The 13,684-nt window shown below is 50.0% G+C and overlaps 1 protein-coding gene across 1 annotated transcript in view; it reads left to right on the plus strand.

Moving 5' to 3' along the window:
* The window catches only part of ACTR5 (actin related protein 5), a 28,439-nt gene extending 15,192 nt beyond the window's left edge, over positions 1–13,247 (plus strand). The window contains exons 6-9 of the mRNA XM_062204196.1: positions 4,406–4,522; positions 5,534–5,673; positions 7,933–8,065; positions 11,411–13,247. Coding sequence (XP_062060180.1) covers positions 4,406–4,522; positions 5,534–5,673; positions 7,933–8,065; positions 11,411–11,668 — 648 coding nt within the window. The 3' untranslated portion in view covers positions 11,669–13,247. The remainder of the gene's footprint in view (positions 1–4,405; positions 4,523–5,533; positions 5,674–7,932; positions 8,066–11,410) is intronic.
* Positions 13,248–13,684: the final 437 nt, after the last annotated feature.

Here is a 13,684-nt window from a genome sequence, read left to right on the forward strand (position 1 = left end):
ATGTGGGGCCTTTCCCCTGCCTTGGGCTTCTCACACCTGGCAGCTGGCTTCCAAGAGGTAGCTTTCTGGGAGAGCAGCCAGAGAGCCAGTATTTCAGGAGAGGAAGGTGGGAGGAAGCTGTCTGGCCTTTTCTGATCCTGCCTTGGAAGTCCTGTGGCATCATTTGCACCAGCCCATGCTGGCTGGAGCTTGCAAGTGGCTGCTGAGATTCCCAGGGAAGAAACTCCAGATTCCTGCTTCTTTATGGGGAGTGGGGAGGAGAATGGTAGATAGGAGGGACCCCAGCATTTGCCTTCACCTCCTACCATTTCGTAAGTCACTGCTTTTGTTTGTAGTTACTTTTTAATTTAAAAAAGATTTATTTATCACTATTTTTTTCTTTTTTTTTTTTTTAATTTTTTTTTTTTGACAGGCAGAGTGGATAGTGAGAGAGAGACAGAGAGAAATGTCTTCCTTTTTTTTGCTGTTGGTTCACCCTCCAATGGCCGCTGCGGCTTCACCCTCCAATGGCCGCTGCAGCTGGGGCATCTCGCTGATCCGAAGCCAGGAGCCAGGTGCTTCTCCTGGTCTCCCATGCGGGTGCAGGGCCCAAGGACTTGGGCCATCCTCCACTGCCTTCCCGGGCCATAGCAGAGAGCTGGCCTGGAAGAGGGGCAACCGGGATAGAATCCGGCGCCCCAACCGGGACTAGAACCCGGTGTGCCTGCGCCACAAGGCAGAGGATTAGCCTGTTAAGCCACGGCGCCGGCCTATTTATCACTATTTCTTACTTGAGAGGCAGACAGGAAGATAACTCTTATTCTCTGGTTTACTCTCTAAATGCCCTCGTCATCTGGAATTTGGCCAGGGCTGAAGCTAAGAGCAAGGGACACAATCTATATCTCCCATGTGGGCAGCAGAAGCCCAAATACTTGATCTGTCACTACTGCCTCCCAGAGTCTACACAGGCAGGAAGCTGGAGTCAGGAGCCAGAGGCAGGGATCAAACCCAGGCATGGTGTGATGTGGGACATAGACATCTCAGCTTGGGCTAAACACCTGCTCCTGTCTGTAGTTATTTTACATACAGGTGACATCTGTGTGTTTCCAACCCAGTAAAGCAACTAAATTCTTGAAGGGGCCAAATGAGCATGAATTTAGAAGGAAAGAGTGTTCAGTTGTCACCCGACATGCCCTGGGTTCATGGCCCACTTGCAGGAGAAGCTGCTCAGAGTGGACCATTCCCAGCTCCACCCCTGTGACCTTTCACTTGTCCTTGGTTGCCACTCAGAGCTGCTCCATGTGCCTCAAGCCTGTCTGCTTCCTGCCTCCTGGCTTGTGGATATCCAGGATGAAGGGAACTTCGGGGATCCATTTCCCATCCTCTCCTGGGACCCTCTGGAGGTCCTTTCTTGAGGAGTTTGGGTTGGTGCCGAGTTAGAATAGGCACAGGCACTGTCGTGGCAGGGCTCTTCTCTTGTGAGGGGTGCTGGGAGTCTTCCTGATGCCAGGCTGCAGGCAACAGGGCCATTGTTCCTGTCCTCACTCTGCTGCCCCTGCTTGGGCAAAACAGCCTGTCACTCACTTCTGCTGCTTCGCTGCCACTCTGAAGTCTTTGTTCATCTCTTACGTTATCTGACTCTGGGCTAGATCTTTTCTACACTTCTCATACTCAGACTCATGGTTTGTGGAATTGCAGCTTAAGGCAAACATTCTGGAGCTGAGCAGTTGTAAGAGGCTGTGCAGGCTGCGGGTGTGCGTACCGCTGCCTCTGGTTGGGGACTGGCGGAGATGGCTCTCCCTGCTTTGTCAGCAGCATGGGCCGTTAGATACTTGTCCTGTCACCCACCTTCTTTCTCAAATACCTCTTTATAAGTCAGCTGGCTCCTGCTGCCCTCCACTCTCAGGTGAAGAAATGTTCCTGTTCCTTATGTGGGTTTACTTTTAAGCCTAGGAAAATCCCCTTAGACGTGGCAGAGTCTGTGCTGCACGGAGTTGAGAATGTCACCCATCCTGTATGCTGTGTTGATCCTTCCGGTGTGTGAGTGTGGGGGGTTTACTTCCGAGCCTAGGAAAATCCCCTTAGACGTGGCAGAGTCTGTGCCACACAGATTGAGAATGTCACCCATCCTGTATGCCGTGTTGACCTTTCCAGTGTGTGAGGGGCACCGCCTCACTGCAAAGGAGTTTGAATGCCAGTTCGCATTTGCAGAGTATATGAACCAGTCCCAGAGAAGTGTGTAGAAATCCTGTGGATCATGTTGGTCACATACATCATTCACAGAGTACGAGGGACTCGGGCACACGGTCAGTGTCACTGAGTCTGCTTGAGGCTCCCAGGAGGCCACCTCCTAAGACAGCCTCCTCTGAGCTGTCCCTGTCAGAGCCTCCTCCTATGGGTGCAGCAGAATCTTTCTTCCTGTCACAGCTGCCCTTTGAGTCCAAAGGTGAGGCTCATCTGCCTTTCACATGGCAGGACAGGTGATTAGAGATGTATTCCAGAATGACTCCCCAGGTAATTGCTTGGGTGCAGGTTAAAATTAAAACGAGAGTGCCCCAGACCCTCTACTGGGGGTGCATACCAACGTGTCTAGGCCCGACATGGGCTCACTCTCATTGAATCCTGCTCTGCAGGACTCCATAGACAGGAGGTGTCCTGCCACGCTGGGCATTTGCTCACATCCCCAGCACAGGGAGGGGACCTGGTATTTAAGGGAATAGCTGTAAAGCTCATTGGTGTTGGCTCATATATTTATTTAATTTTTAAAGATTGATTGATTTATTTGAAAGGCAGAGTTACAGAGAGGCAAGGGGAGAGAGAGAGGGAAAAGACTTCCATCCACTGGTTCACTCCGCAAATGGCCACAACAGCCAGAGCTGGGTTGATCCAGAGCTGGGCTTATCTGAAGCCAAGAGCCAGGAGCTTCCTTGGGGTCTCCCAGGAGGGTGCAGGTGTCCAAAGACTTGGGCCATCTTCTGCTTTCCCAAGCCACAGTAGAAAGCTGGATTGGAAGTGGAGCAGCCAGGTCTCAAACTGGCGCCCATATGGGATGCTGGCCCTGTAGGCGGTGGCTTTACCCACTCCATCACAGTGCCAGCTCCTGGCTCATGTATTTATTAAGAGATTTCTTGAATTTTGCAATAATCTAGCTGCTCTGTAGGGCACCAGTTGCCACACAATCTTTCCCCAGCGCTGTGTGGGTGGTGTGACTGCTGCAGCAGGACACTTTCCACCAGCCCAGCTTGAGCTGGCACTCAGAAGGCTTCAGAGAAGGGAGGGGTTGATTAGTCTTGCATAAATAAGAAGATAGGGAATGAAAGCAGAATCCATTCTTGAGGCCTGCGTTGTATGGGTTAAGCTGCTGCCTGCTGTGCCAGCATCCCGTATGCACATGGGCTTGAGTTCTGGCTGCTACACTTCTGATGCAGTTCCCTGCTGATGTGCCTGGGAAAGCGTTGATAGATGGCCCAAGTGCTTGGACCCTGCACCCACGTGGGAGATCTGGATGAAACTCCTGTTTCCTGGCTTTGGCCTGGACCAGCCTTGGCCATTGCAACCATTTGGGGAGTGGACCAGCAAATGGAAGATTGCTCTCTCTCTTTCTATAACTCTGCCTTTCAAATAAATAAAATAAATCTTTAATTTAAAAAAGGGATCAGTGTTGTGGTGTAGTAGGTAAAGCCCCATATCCTGTATGGGCACTGGTTCAAGACCTGGCTGCGCCATTTCCAATCCAGCTCCCTGCTAATGCTCCTGGGAAAGCAGCAGAAGATGACCCAACTACTTAAGCCACTGTATCCATGTGGGTAACCTGGAAGAAACTCCTGACTTATGGCTTCAGCCTGGCCTAGCTCTGGCCGGTGCAGCCATTTGGGGAGTGAACCAGTGGATGGGAAGATCTCTCTGTGCGTGTCTCTTCCTCTCTGTGTAACTCTGACTTTTCGAATAAATCTTTTTTTTTTTTTTTTTTTTTTAAGAAATAGTCCATTCCTGGCTTTGTAGTGTGGTTTTCTAAATTTTTTGTTTTGTTTTTAATGTTTGTTTATTCACTTAAGCCTGAGCCAGGCTCAAGCCAGGAGCCAGAAACTCCCCTCTTGATTTCCCCTACATGGGTTGAGCCATCTTTGTTGCCTGCCAGAAGCAGATGCTTTGAGCCCAGTCACTGCTAGGGAACGCCAGTGTCTCAGGTGGCAACTTAACCCACCGGGCTACAATTCCTGCCCCGTAGTCATTTAGTCATGGTATTCTTGTGTGTGTGTGTGTGTGTGTGTGTTTTAAATAGCCTAGAAAATTCTTCATTGTTTTAATGTAAAGTTGTAGGACACTGGGCACGATCCCAGTTCTTTTTGATGGCACTGACTAATAGAGCTAGGTTTGCTGAAGGTACAGGTTCCGTGTTGTTTATTCTGCTCTGTTCTATTCTTAGACCCCTGACCTGGAGCAGCTGGAGCCGGCTCTGGAAGACGTGGAAAGCATGAATGATTTTGAACCTTTGTTTTCGGAGGAAACACCTGAAGCAGAGAAGCCAGTCACCACCGTTCAGGTTTGGCTCTTGCTTGGACTTTGAAACTCTTGACATAAATGACTGGTCTAGTCTAGTCTAGTTTCTTTAGGACCGTTTTTTTTTTTTTTTTTTTTTTTAAATCCCAGTTGTGTTTTCAGAAAAAGTCTACCAATACCTAAACATCCAAAGGCAGGGTGTTTTTGTTGTTCGAGATGTGTGACTCTATGAGAAGCAGTCTATGTGGCAGAAACATGTGGAAAGGAAACCGGGGTCTCAGGACCTGAACACTGTTTAAAAGTTTCGTTTACATGTAAGCCAGTGTCACTATTATTATTACTATTTTAAAGACTTATTTATTTATTTATTTGAAAGTCAGAGTTACACAGAGAGAGAAGGAGAGGCAGAGAGAGAGGTCTTCCATCTGCTGGTTCACTCTCCAATTGGCTGCAACGGCCGGAGCTGCGCCGATCCAAAGCCAAGAGCCAGGAGCTTCTTCCAGATCTCCCACGTGGATGCAGGGGCCCAAGGACTTGGGCCATCTTCTACTGCTTTCTCAGGCCATAGCAGAGAGCTGGATCAAAAGTGGAGCAGGCAGGACTCAAACCGGTGCATATATGGGATGCCGACACTGTAGGCGGCAGCTTTCCCCGCTGTGCCACAGCGCTGGCCCCCAGTGTCATTATTCTTAATCCTCATTGGAGTTGTGACATTAGCAGCTGGAGAAACTGACCTGGGATCTGAGGCCTCGGGAAAGAGTTTTCTTGCTGTGTGGGGACCAGGGGTACTAAGCTAAGCACTGGGTGGGGGATGTGGTCCTTTCACGAAGTCTCTAACTCGGGGACCACTTACTGATGCACATGTGTGGGTAGTTGCAATTCAGAGATTAAAAGAAGGTGGAAAATAGAGTTACCAAGACAGGAGAGCTGGCAAGAGGCTGTTGTGCCATGAACACCGGACAGAAATTCTACTGGAATAAGAAAGGCAGTTTGAGGAAATTGGCATGTTTGTCATTGTGACCTAAAATATCTTTTAAATCCTTGGTTTTTAAAGCCTGTGTTCAACCTGGCAGCCTACCATCAGCTGTTTGTTGGGACAGAAAGAATTCGAGCTCCAGAAATTATTTTCCAGCCGTCTCTCATTGGAGAAGAGCAGGCCGGAGTGGCAGAGACTCTGCAGTACATCCTGGACAGGTAAGACACTCAAACTCCTTTTCCTGTCTTTTCCTGGACCACTTCTATGGATTTTGCCCTGAGAGGTGGGTTGGGTGGCGGGGCCCTTGGAGATGTGTCTCGCTGTCTCCTCATTGACTCGCCATGCTCAGATTGTCGTCTTCTCTGTCGCCAGGCCTGGCACCTGGCTGGGTTCTGCAGTTGTTTCCTGAACACGTACAGCTCATTCGAGGAGCTTTAAGTTTCTTTAAGTTTGAACAACACGATCATATCTGCTGCACTGGCTTTCCTATAAACCTTCAAGTTTTTAAAGTCTGGTGATTTTAAATCACCCTAAACACAGCTTCTAAAAGGTTGTTCCCTCCTCCTTAAAGATATTTTGTTGATTTAAGCCTGTACTTTATATAATAGTCCCTCTCTATCCACCCATTTATACAGCATTTTCAAAGTCTGTGAGTTTTCATCATTCAAGTTGGCCAAGTAGAGAACATAATTTGTAGTACTGTGGTTACTGCTCTCAGTTACAACAGGCTGGAAACTCACTCCTAGCAAAGGAAAAAAGCTTTTGCCTCTACTTTATTGAATGGTTTTGAACTTTGTCTTAACAATGGGTAGGAAAACGATCAAACACACAAAAGATAAAGCTGTTGTTTAAAAAAGAAAGTACTGGTCAGGAGATGGGCCCTTGAAAGGGAGGCAGGACTTTTGTGGGTGATGGAACTGTTCTGTGTCCCAGCTGTGTTAGTTACTGGGGCATAAAAATGTATCACACTTATTCAAATTGTATGTAAATCAGTCCTCAGTGATGTTTTTTGAGGCAGATGTTTGACACAGTGGTTACAGTGCTGCTTGAGGTGCCCACCTTCCATATATGAGTCCCTGGGTTCAAGTCCTGGCTCTTCCACCTCTCTGCTAATGTCCACCCTGCGATGGCTCAAGTAGTGGGTCCCTGTCTCCCATGTCAGAGGCCCAGATTGAGTTTCAGGCTCCTGGCTTTGCCCTGGCTCAGCCCCGGCTCAGCCCCAGCTGTCGAACCAACAGATGGAAGATCTCTGCCTGTCTGTCTTTCAAATACATACAAATTTCAAGTTGGTTTTTCTTTTTAAAGATTATTAATTTATTTGACAGTTAGAGAGCCATCTGCCATCCACTGGTTCACTCCCCAAATCATCATGACACCAGGACTGGGCCAGGCTAAAGCTAGGAGCCTCCTCCGGGTCTCCCATGTAAGTGGAGGGGCCCAAGCACTTGGGCCATCCTCTATTGCTTTTCTGGGCCATGAGCAGGGAGCTGAATTAGAAGTGGAGCAGCCAGGATTCAAATTGGTGCCCACATGGGATGCCGGTGTTACAGGCGGCAACTTAGCCCCTTAATGCTACAACGCCAGTCCTAAAGTTGACTTTTAAAAACATGTATTACAGGGGCCATTGCCGTGGCTCACTTGGTTAATCCTCCGCCTGCGGTGCCGGCATCCTATATGGGCACTGGGTTCTAGTCCCGGTTGCTCCTCTTCCAGTCCAGCTCTCTGCTGTGGCCCGGGAGGATGGCCCAAGTGCTTGGGTGCCTGCACCCGCATGGGAGACCAGGAAGAAGTATCTGGCTCCTGGCTTTGGATCCGCGTAACTCTGGCCTTAGCGGCCATTTGGGGGGTGAACCAACAGAAGGAAGACCTTTCTCTCTGTCTTATCTCTCTCCCTCATTGTCCAACTCTATCTGTCAAATAAAAACCTTTAAAAAAAAAATGTATTACAGAGGGGCTGGCGCCATGGCTCACTTGGTTAATCCTCCACCTGCGGCACTGGCATCCGGTATGGGTGCCGGGTTCTACTCCTGGTTGCTTTTCTTCCAGTCCTCCAGTTCAGCTCTCTGTTGTGGCCCAGGAGTGCAATGGAGTATGGCCCAAGTGCTTGGGCCCCTGCACCCACATGGGAGACCAGGAAGAAGCACCTGGCTCCTGGCTTCGGATCGGTGCAACGCACTGGCCATAGCAGCCATTTGGGGGGTGAACCATCGGAAGGAAGACCTTTATCTCTGTCTCTCTCACTCTCACTATCTCTGTCAAATTAAAAAAAAAATGTATTACAGAAATAAAAAAATTATAATGCATTGCGCTGGCATTCTGTGGAGACACACAAATTAAAAGTGGAAGTTTGGGTTTTGTTTATTTTACTTTTCTGTGTAGAAGCTTGTTTCTTTTGCCTGAGAGCCACATCTCCGTGTGTGCACACTCTTCGGATATGCAGTGGGGGCACTGGAGCAAAAGGAATCATTTCTTTCCAGGTACCCGAAGGACACTCAGGAGATGCTCGTTCAGAATGTCTTCCTCACTGGCGGGAACGTGATGTACCCCGGGATGAAAGCCAGGATTGAGAAGGAGCTGCTGGCGATGAGGCCCTTCCAGTCTTCTTTCCAGGTACTGCCCGTGCGTGCCGCCGCCGGCTGTGAAAACAGCACTCGCTGTTTGTGTTCTGGCTGCGGAAGTGAAGTGTAAATGAGAAAAATTACTTTGTACCTCCATCAGCCTGAGATATCCTCAGTTCACATCTCTGGCTTTCCTTATGGTCTTTGTGCTTAATGTTTAGAGCAGATGGGAATCACGTTACATAGTACTTCGTGTTTTTATTTGAAAAGCAGTCGGTGCATATAACACTGGAAGAGTGTAAGAGCGCGTATGTGCACTGAGAGTCCTTCTCCCTTCTCGGGCCATGCAGGCAGCTTCCCTTTCGTCCGCTTTCTGCCCCAGTGAGTGTACGCTGCTTTGTAACCTTCATTTTCTTAATCTGCCATTTTCCTATGTCATTATTCTTCTAAAATCGACTTTTTTTAAGTGGCTGTACAGTATGTATGCTCCACAGTTTATCTACCAAATGCCTGCTTACCAAGAAACCCGGTCTGAGCTTCTATCGGGGGCATTGAGATGTCGTGGACACAACCCCCAGCTGAGGGGGAGCAGCAAGGTTCACGGGCTGGGATGGGCCAGAGTATGAGGGACGTGAGGCACGGCCTGGCAGTGTCCGTGGAGGAGGCTCCACCATCTGCACGTCCTAAGGACAAGTGAGTGTGTGCCATCCGCTGATCGAGGAAAGGAGCAGGTTGGAGCAAGCATTCCAGACGGAAGAACTGACAGGAGCAAAGGTCCAGGGACCCAGAGCTTGCTGAGGTGGTGAGAAGTGGCTCAGTGGGCGGAGGCGTGGACTGGCGGAGGCGTGGGGCAGGTGGCACGAAGGGCAGCAGGGCCGCAGGACGCAGAGCCTTGCGTGCTGCAGAGAAGCTTGGCCGTGTGCTGCCTGATGCTCTTGACTCCGTCCACACTGCGCGGAATCTTTTTTTTTTTTTAAAGATTTATTTATTCCTTTATTTGAAGGAGTTATAGCTAGCGAGGAAGAGACAGAGAGAGAGGAGAGAGATCTTCCATCCTCTGGTTCACTCCCCATATGGCCACAATGAGGCTGGGCCAGGCTGAAGCCAGGAGCCAGGAGCTTCTTCTGGGTCTCCCATGTGAGTGCAGGGACCTGAGCACTTGGGCCATCCTCAGCTGCTTTCCCAGGCACGTTAGCAGGGAGCTGGATTGGAAGTGGAACAGCTGGGACTCAAACCAGTGCACATATGGGATGCCAGCACTGCAGAAGGCGGCTCAACCTGCTGTGTCACAGCGCCGGCCCCACCATGCTGGGTCTTGCTAAACCTCCGCGTGCTCAGTGTAAGAAGGAGGTAATCGCTGCACCAGTTCCCAGGACTCCGTGTACAGAAAAGGCCTGCACATGGTCAACTCAGACACTAGCCATTGTGTTGGTGCTGTTTAGCCAGAAAAATTCACAGGGCTCAGTGTGTAGTCTTACTGATGGCTGTGACCCCTACGGCGAAAGAATAAAGCAAAACACAAAGTGCGTGGCGAGAATACCAGGAAACCAGGGATGGCTTCCGACATCCTCTCCCTATGGAGTCATACGTGTTGCATTTCAGTCCCCCAGTAGTGAGTTGTGATGGCATGTGGGATGTCACCTCCCAGGGAAGCTTGTTAAGAGAGTAGGTGCCGCAGGCTTCTGTTTGGGGAGCTGATCACATAGGTACCCCTGCCCGGAACATACCCGAATTCCAGACTTGCAGAAGGAGAACAGAGTGCAGCACCGTGAGCCGCTCTAGGAGGCCGTGGTAGACTCCTCCCAAGTCCAAGTTCCCAGACGCCCGCTGAGGCCCAGGCTTGCAGACAGCGCTTTCTGCGGGTAAGCAGGAAGGCTGTCCCCTTAACTGTTTCTGCACAGCCGTTATCTCTTCAACGATGGTGGGCATGGAGGAGTCTAAATGGGAGAGTCTTGTGGTCCGACTTGCATTTAGGAAGCATTTTTGACATTGGTGTGAAAAATGGAGTCTCAGGAGGAATCTTGGAAGCAGGAGACCAGTGAGGTCGCAGCTCCGAGCCTTTGGGGTGAAGGCCGCACTCCTCTCCACTCCCCACGGTTTACACGGTCTCTCTGGATCTCACCTTGGAATAACTGCATTATCTCACTTCTCCCTTCCACCCTGCACTGCAGTGAACCGTTAGCTCCTCACAAATGCTTTGTTTTCCTGCCTAGGGCCTTTGCACGTGCTGGTTCCTTTTGTGTAGAGTACTCTTCCTAATTCATTCCAGCGCCTTTCTCAGTGGCCAGTTTAGTGTCACTTCCTCTGCTGTCATTACCTATATTCCTTACTAGGTCTGTCTTCTTAACTAGCAAAACATTTGAAAACATTACTAAGATATCAGGCAACTTACATAAGCCAAACTAAAACCAAAAAATAGCGTAGTTTCAGCCTCTGTGAACTAAGGTTATCTGTATATCTTCAATCACAAAACGAGGTTGTTGACAGCTTGTTCCATAGCCCGTGTTTTTTTCACTTTCAGATGAGTGTGACGGTTTTTCCGCCAGTATCTTTCCAACGCATCTTTTTGCTGGCTGAGTCAGAGTGCGTTGTAACCTAGGTGTTATTCAGTGATGGCTCCGTCTGTCGGCTCCTCTTTGCCAGGCAGCACACATGTTCTCTCAGCGAGTCCTTCTCGTCTTGGGAGAGGCCCCTCTGTACAAGCCCCTGCCTGTGTGGCAGCCCTGGTGGTCTGGCTCCGGAGCTCGCACTTTCATCGCCTCCATTCTTTGCCACCAAGGCCTGCCCGTCCCTTCCAAAGGCATCATTCCTACCTGGCGCTTGTGTGGTTGGTGGAGAGAGGGGGTGGGAAGTCAGGTCAGCGCCCCAGAGAACAGGAGGCCTGATTTACCATGAATGGTCAGGTCAGCCTAGATTAGGGGTCCTCAGAATGACTGACCCCAGCCCACTCCGGTGATGAGCAGTGGGAGGTGAGCACCGGCAGCGTGGTGAACACCCAGCTCACCCCCTCTGCTGTCATCTTGCCTAGAACCTTTTGCCACCATGACCAAAGCCACCTCACATCAGTGTCTGCTTGCACACAGGGACACAGGGCCTGGAAGCCTTTTCCTCCCTCCCCACTGGCGGCTGTGGCTGCCAGCATCGTGGGGTAGCAGGCTGGGCAGCTGGTCTCTCTGTGTTCAGAAGGCGCCTGGCAACCGTCTGGTCTGTGAGGTCGTGTCTGGGGCACCCTGTGATCTGGCACTCTCGGAGAGGCTGTGTTTGGAGGATGCCTGGGTAGCCCTGTCTGTCTGTGAATACTCTGGGGGTAAGGTGGGACTGTAGCTGAGCCCGCTGAATGCCTGCCTGGAGCCGCCGTGGAGACACCCTTCTGGTGAGCATTCTCTTTGTGTTGCAGGTTCACCTTGCCTTGAACCCTGTGCTGGATGCCTGGTATGGTGCTCGTGACTGGGCCTTGGACCACCTGAATGATGACGAAGCCTGGATCACCAGGAAAGACTATGAAGAGAAGGGGGGCGAGTTCCTCAGGGAGCACTGTGCTTCCAACGTCTACGTCCCCATCCGCCTGCCCAAGCAGGCCTCGCGCTCCTCGGAAGCCCAGGCATCCATCAAAGGCCCAGGGCCCGGTGGAAGTGGTGCTGGCGAGCAGGCGTAGCAGGGATCCTGCGCCTAACACCCGGGAGCCACCTGGGCAGATTGACGGGGCAGTGCTGTGCCAGAAGATTCTGCCCTGAGGCCAGCGGTCACGTTTGGCTGCAGAATGATTTCTCCTGGGGAGAAGAATTATGGGACACAGGGAGTTGTCACCCTTGAGGGTGCTGTTCACATGGACTGCTCTGGGAAGAGCTGGTGGACGACCTCTGGTGTCCGTGTTGAGCCGTGGTGACTGTGGCTTCAGGTTCCTGCAGCAGCGAGTGCAGGCAGAGCAGAGGGCAGAGATGGAGAGATGAGCAAGAAAGCCACAGTATTATTTAAAGAGATCCTTTAAAATGTATTGTATCTGTGTGGATATTGTATTTTTGTAAATTTACTCAGAAGATGGGTGACTGTCCAGCAGGGGGAGATCTTTCATGTACATACACTAAAAGGTTACGTTTATGTAATAAAAGCATCACCCACACACTCTAAGGAACTGGAAATAATTTCCTTCCCCCTATTATTTTCCTTACAAATGAGAAAAAAGGCCCACAGAGGGTCACCAACTTGCACAGAGTTCATTCTACTGGCCAGGGACCTCCTGTCCGCTGGTTCACTCCCTAAATGCCTGCAGTGGCCAAGACTGGTCTGGGGCTGAACCCCGGGGACCAGGAACACAATCCAGCTCTCAGGTGGTTAGCAGGAACCCAGTTACTTGAGCTGTCACTACTGCCTCCTGGGGTGTGCATTAGCAGGAAGCTAGAGTTAGAGCTGGAGCCAGGAATTGAACCCAAGGACTCCAGTATGGGATGCCGGTGTCTTAACTGGTAGGCTAAATATCCACCTCCGCAGTTTCATCTTCAGTGGGCAAATGAATCCTCTCTGAGGAATACTGTAAGAAAAGACTAAAACAAGAAAATGCAAACTAAAACTTTTTAGCAGATAATGCATCTCCCTCCACATACAGACAAAGGCCGCTACAGGGCAGCTGATGACCGTGAACTGTAGATAGATTAGGGAGCGCAGGTGTGAGGACGCCAGAGAGCCCGTGAGCAGTGCTGGCCGAAGCATGGGGACACGTGAGGGGGGGCAGGCAGGACTCGGGGAAAAAAACAAAAGGGGAAAATTATCTCAGAAACTTGAATTCAAGTGCAAGACAGTGACATATTTTGCAGTGATATGTTGCATCCTTGAAAGTTGACGAGACAGTAGACTTCAGTGTGTTCAGCATGAGAGATTGAGATGTAACGAGCTCCCTTTAGCCTTCTCACAAAGCATACATATTTCAGAGCAGCATCTTGTCATAAATCTATGCAATATTTATTTGTCAAATAAGAGGGGGAAACACCTTTCAGCATGAAAGAAGAGGGTACGCAATTGAAAAGATACAAAGAATAAGAGAAAGTAATAAAAATGGACAAAGGCAAAAGAAACCGCATCAAGTTGTATATAGTTGAAGACCATAAAGTTCAACTATACTGAATTGTTCTCATTGTGGTAAAAGCCACATGACATAAAATTTAAACTGTCTTAACCATGTTTGCACGTTCTTGGTCAGTAGCTCTCTTTCTCATGTTGCAAAATAAAAACTCCATTGGACAACCATCCCCCTTTTCTCTCTCCCTCTAGGCCCTGGCAATCACCGTTCTGCTTCCTAAGACTTTTTTTTTTCCCCGTAGAGCCTTTGGAAAAGTGAGGTGTTGGAGCGTTTGTGTGTTTGTTGACTGGCTTCTTTCACTTATCACAGTGTCTTTAAGGTTCGTCTAGGGGGCTGGTACTGCAGCTTAGCAGGTAAAGCTGCCGTTTGTGTTGCTGGCATCTCATGGCTGCCGGTTTGAGTCTTGGCTGCTCTGCTTCCCATCCAGGTCCTTGCTAATGCACACGGGGAAGCAGCGGAAGACAGCCCAAGTGCTTGGGGCCCTGCACCCACATGGAAGACCTGGCCCGAACCTGGCCATTGCAGCCATTTGAGGGGTGAACCAGCGGATGGAAGATCTCTGTCTCCCTCTTTCTCTGTAATTCTGAATTTTACATA

Source organism: Lepus europaeus, chromosome 10, assembly GCF_033115175.1.
Source record: "Lepus europaeus isolate LE1 chromosome 10, mLepTim1.pri, whole genome shotgun sequence".
NCBI classification, from domain to species: Eukaryota; Metazoa; Chordata; class Mammalia; order Lagomorpha; family Leporidae; genus Lepus; species Lepus europaeus.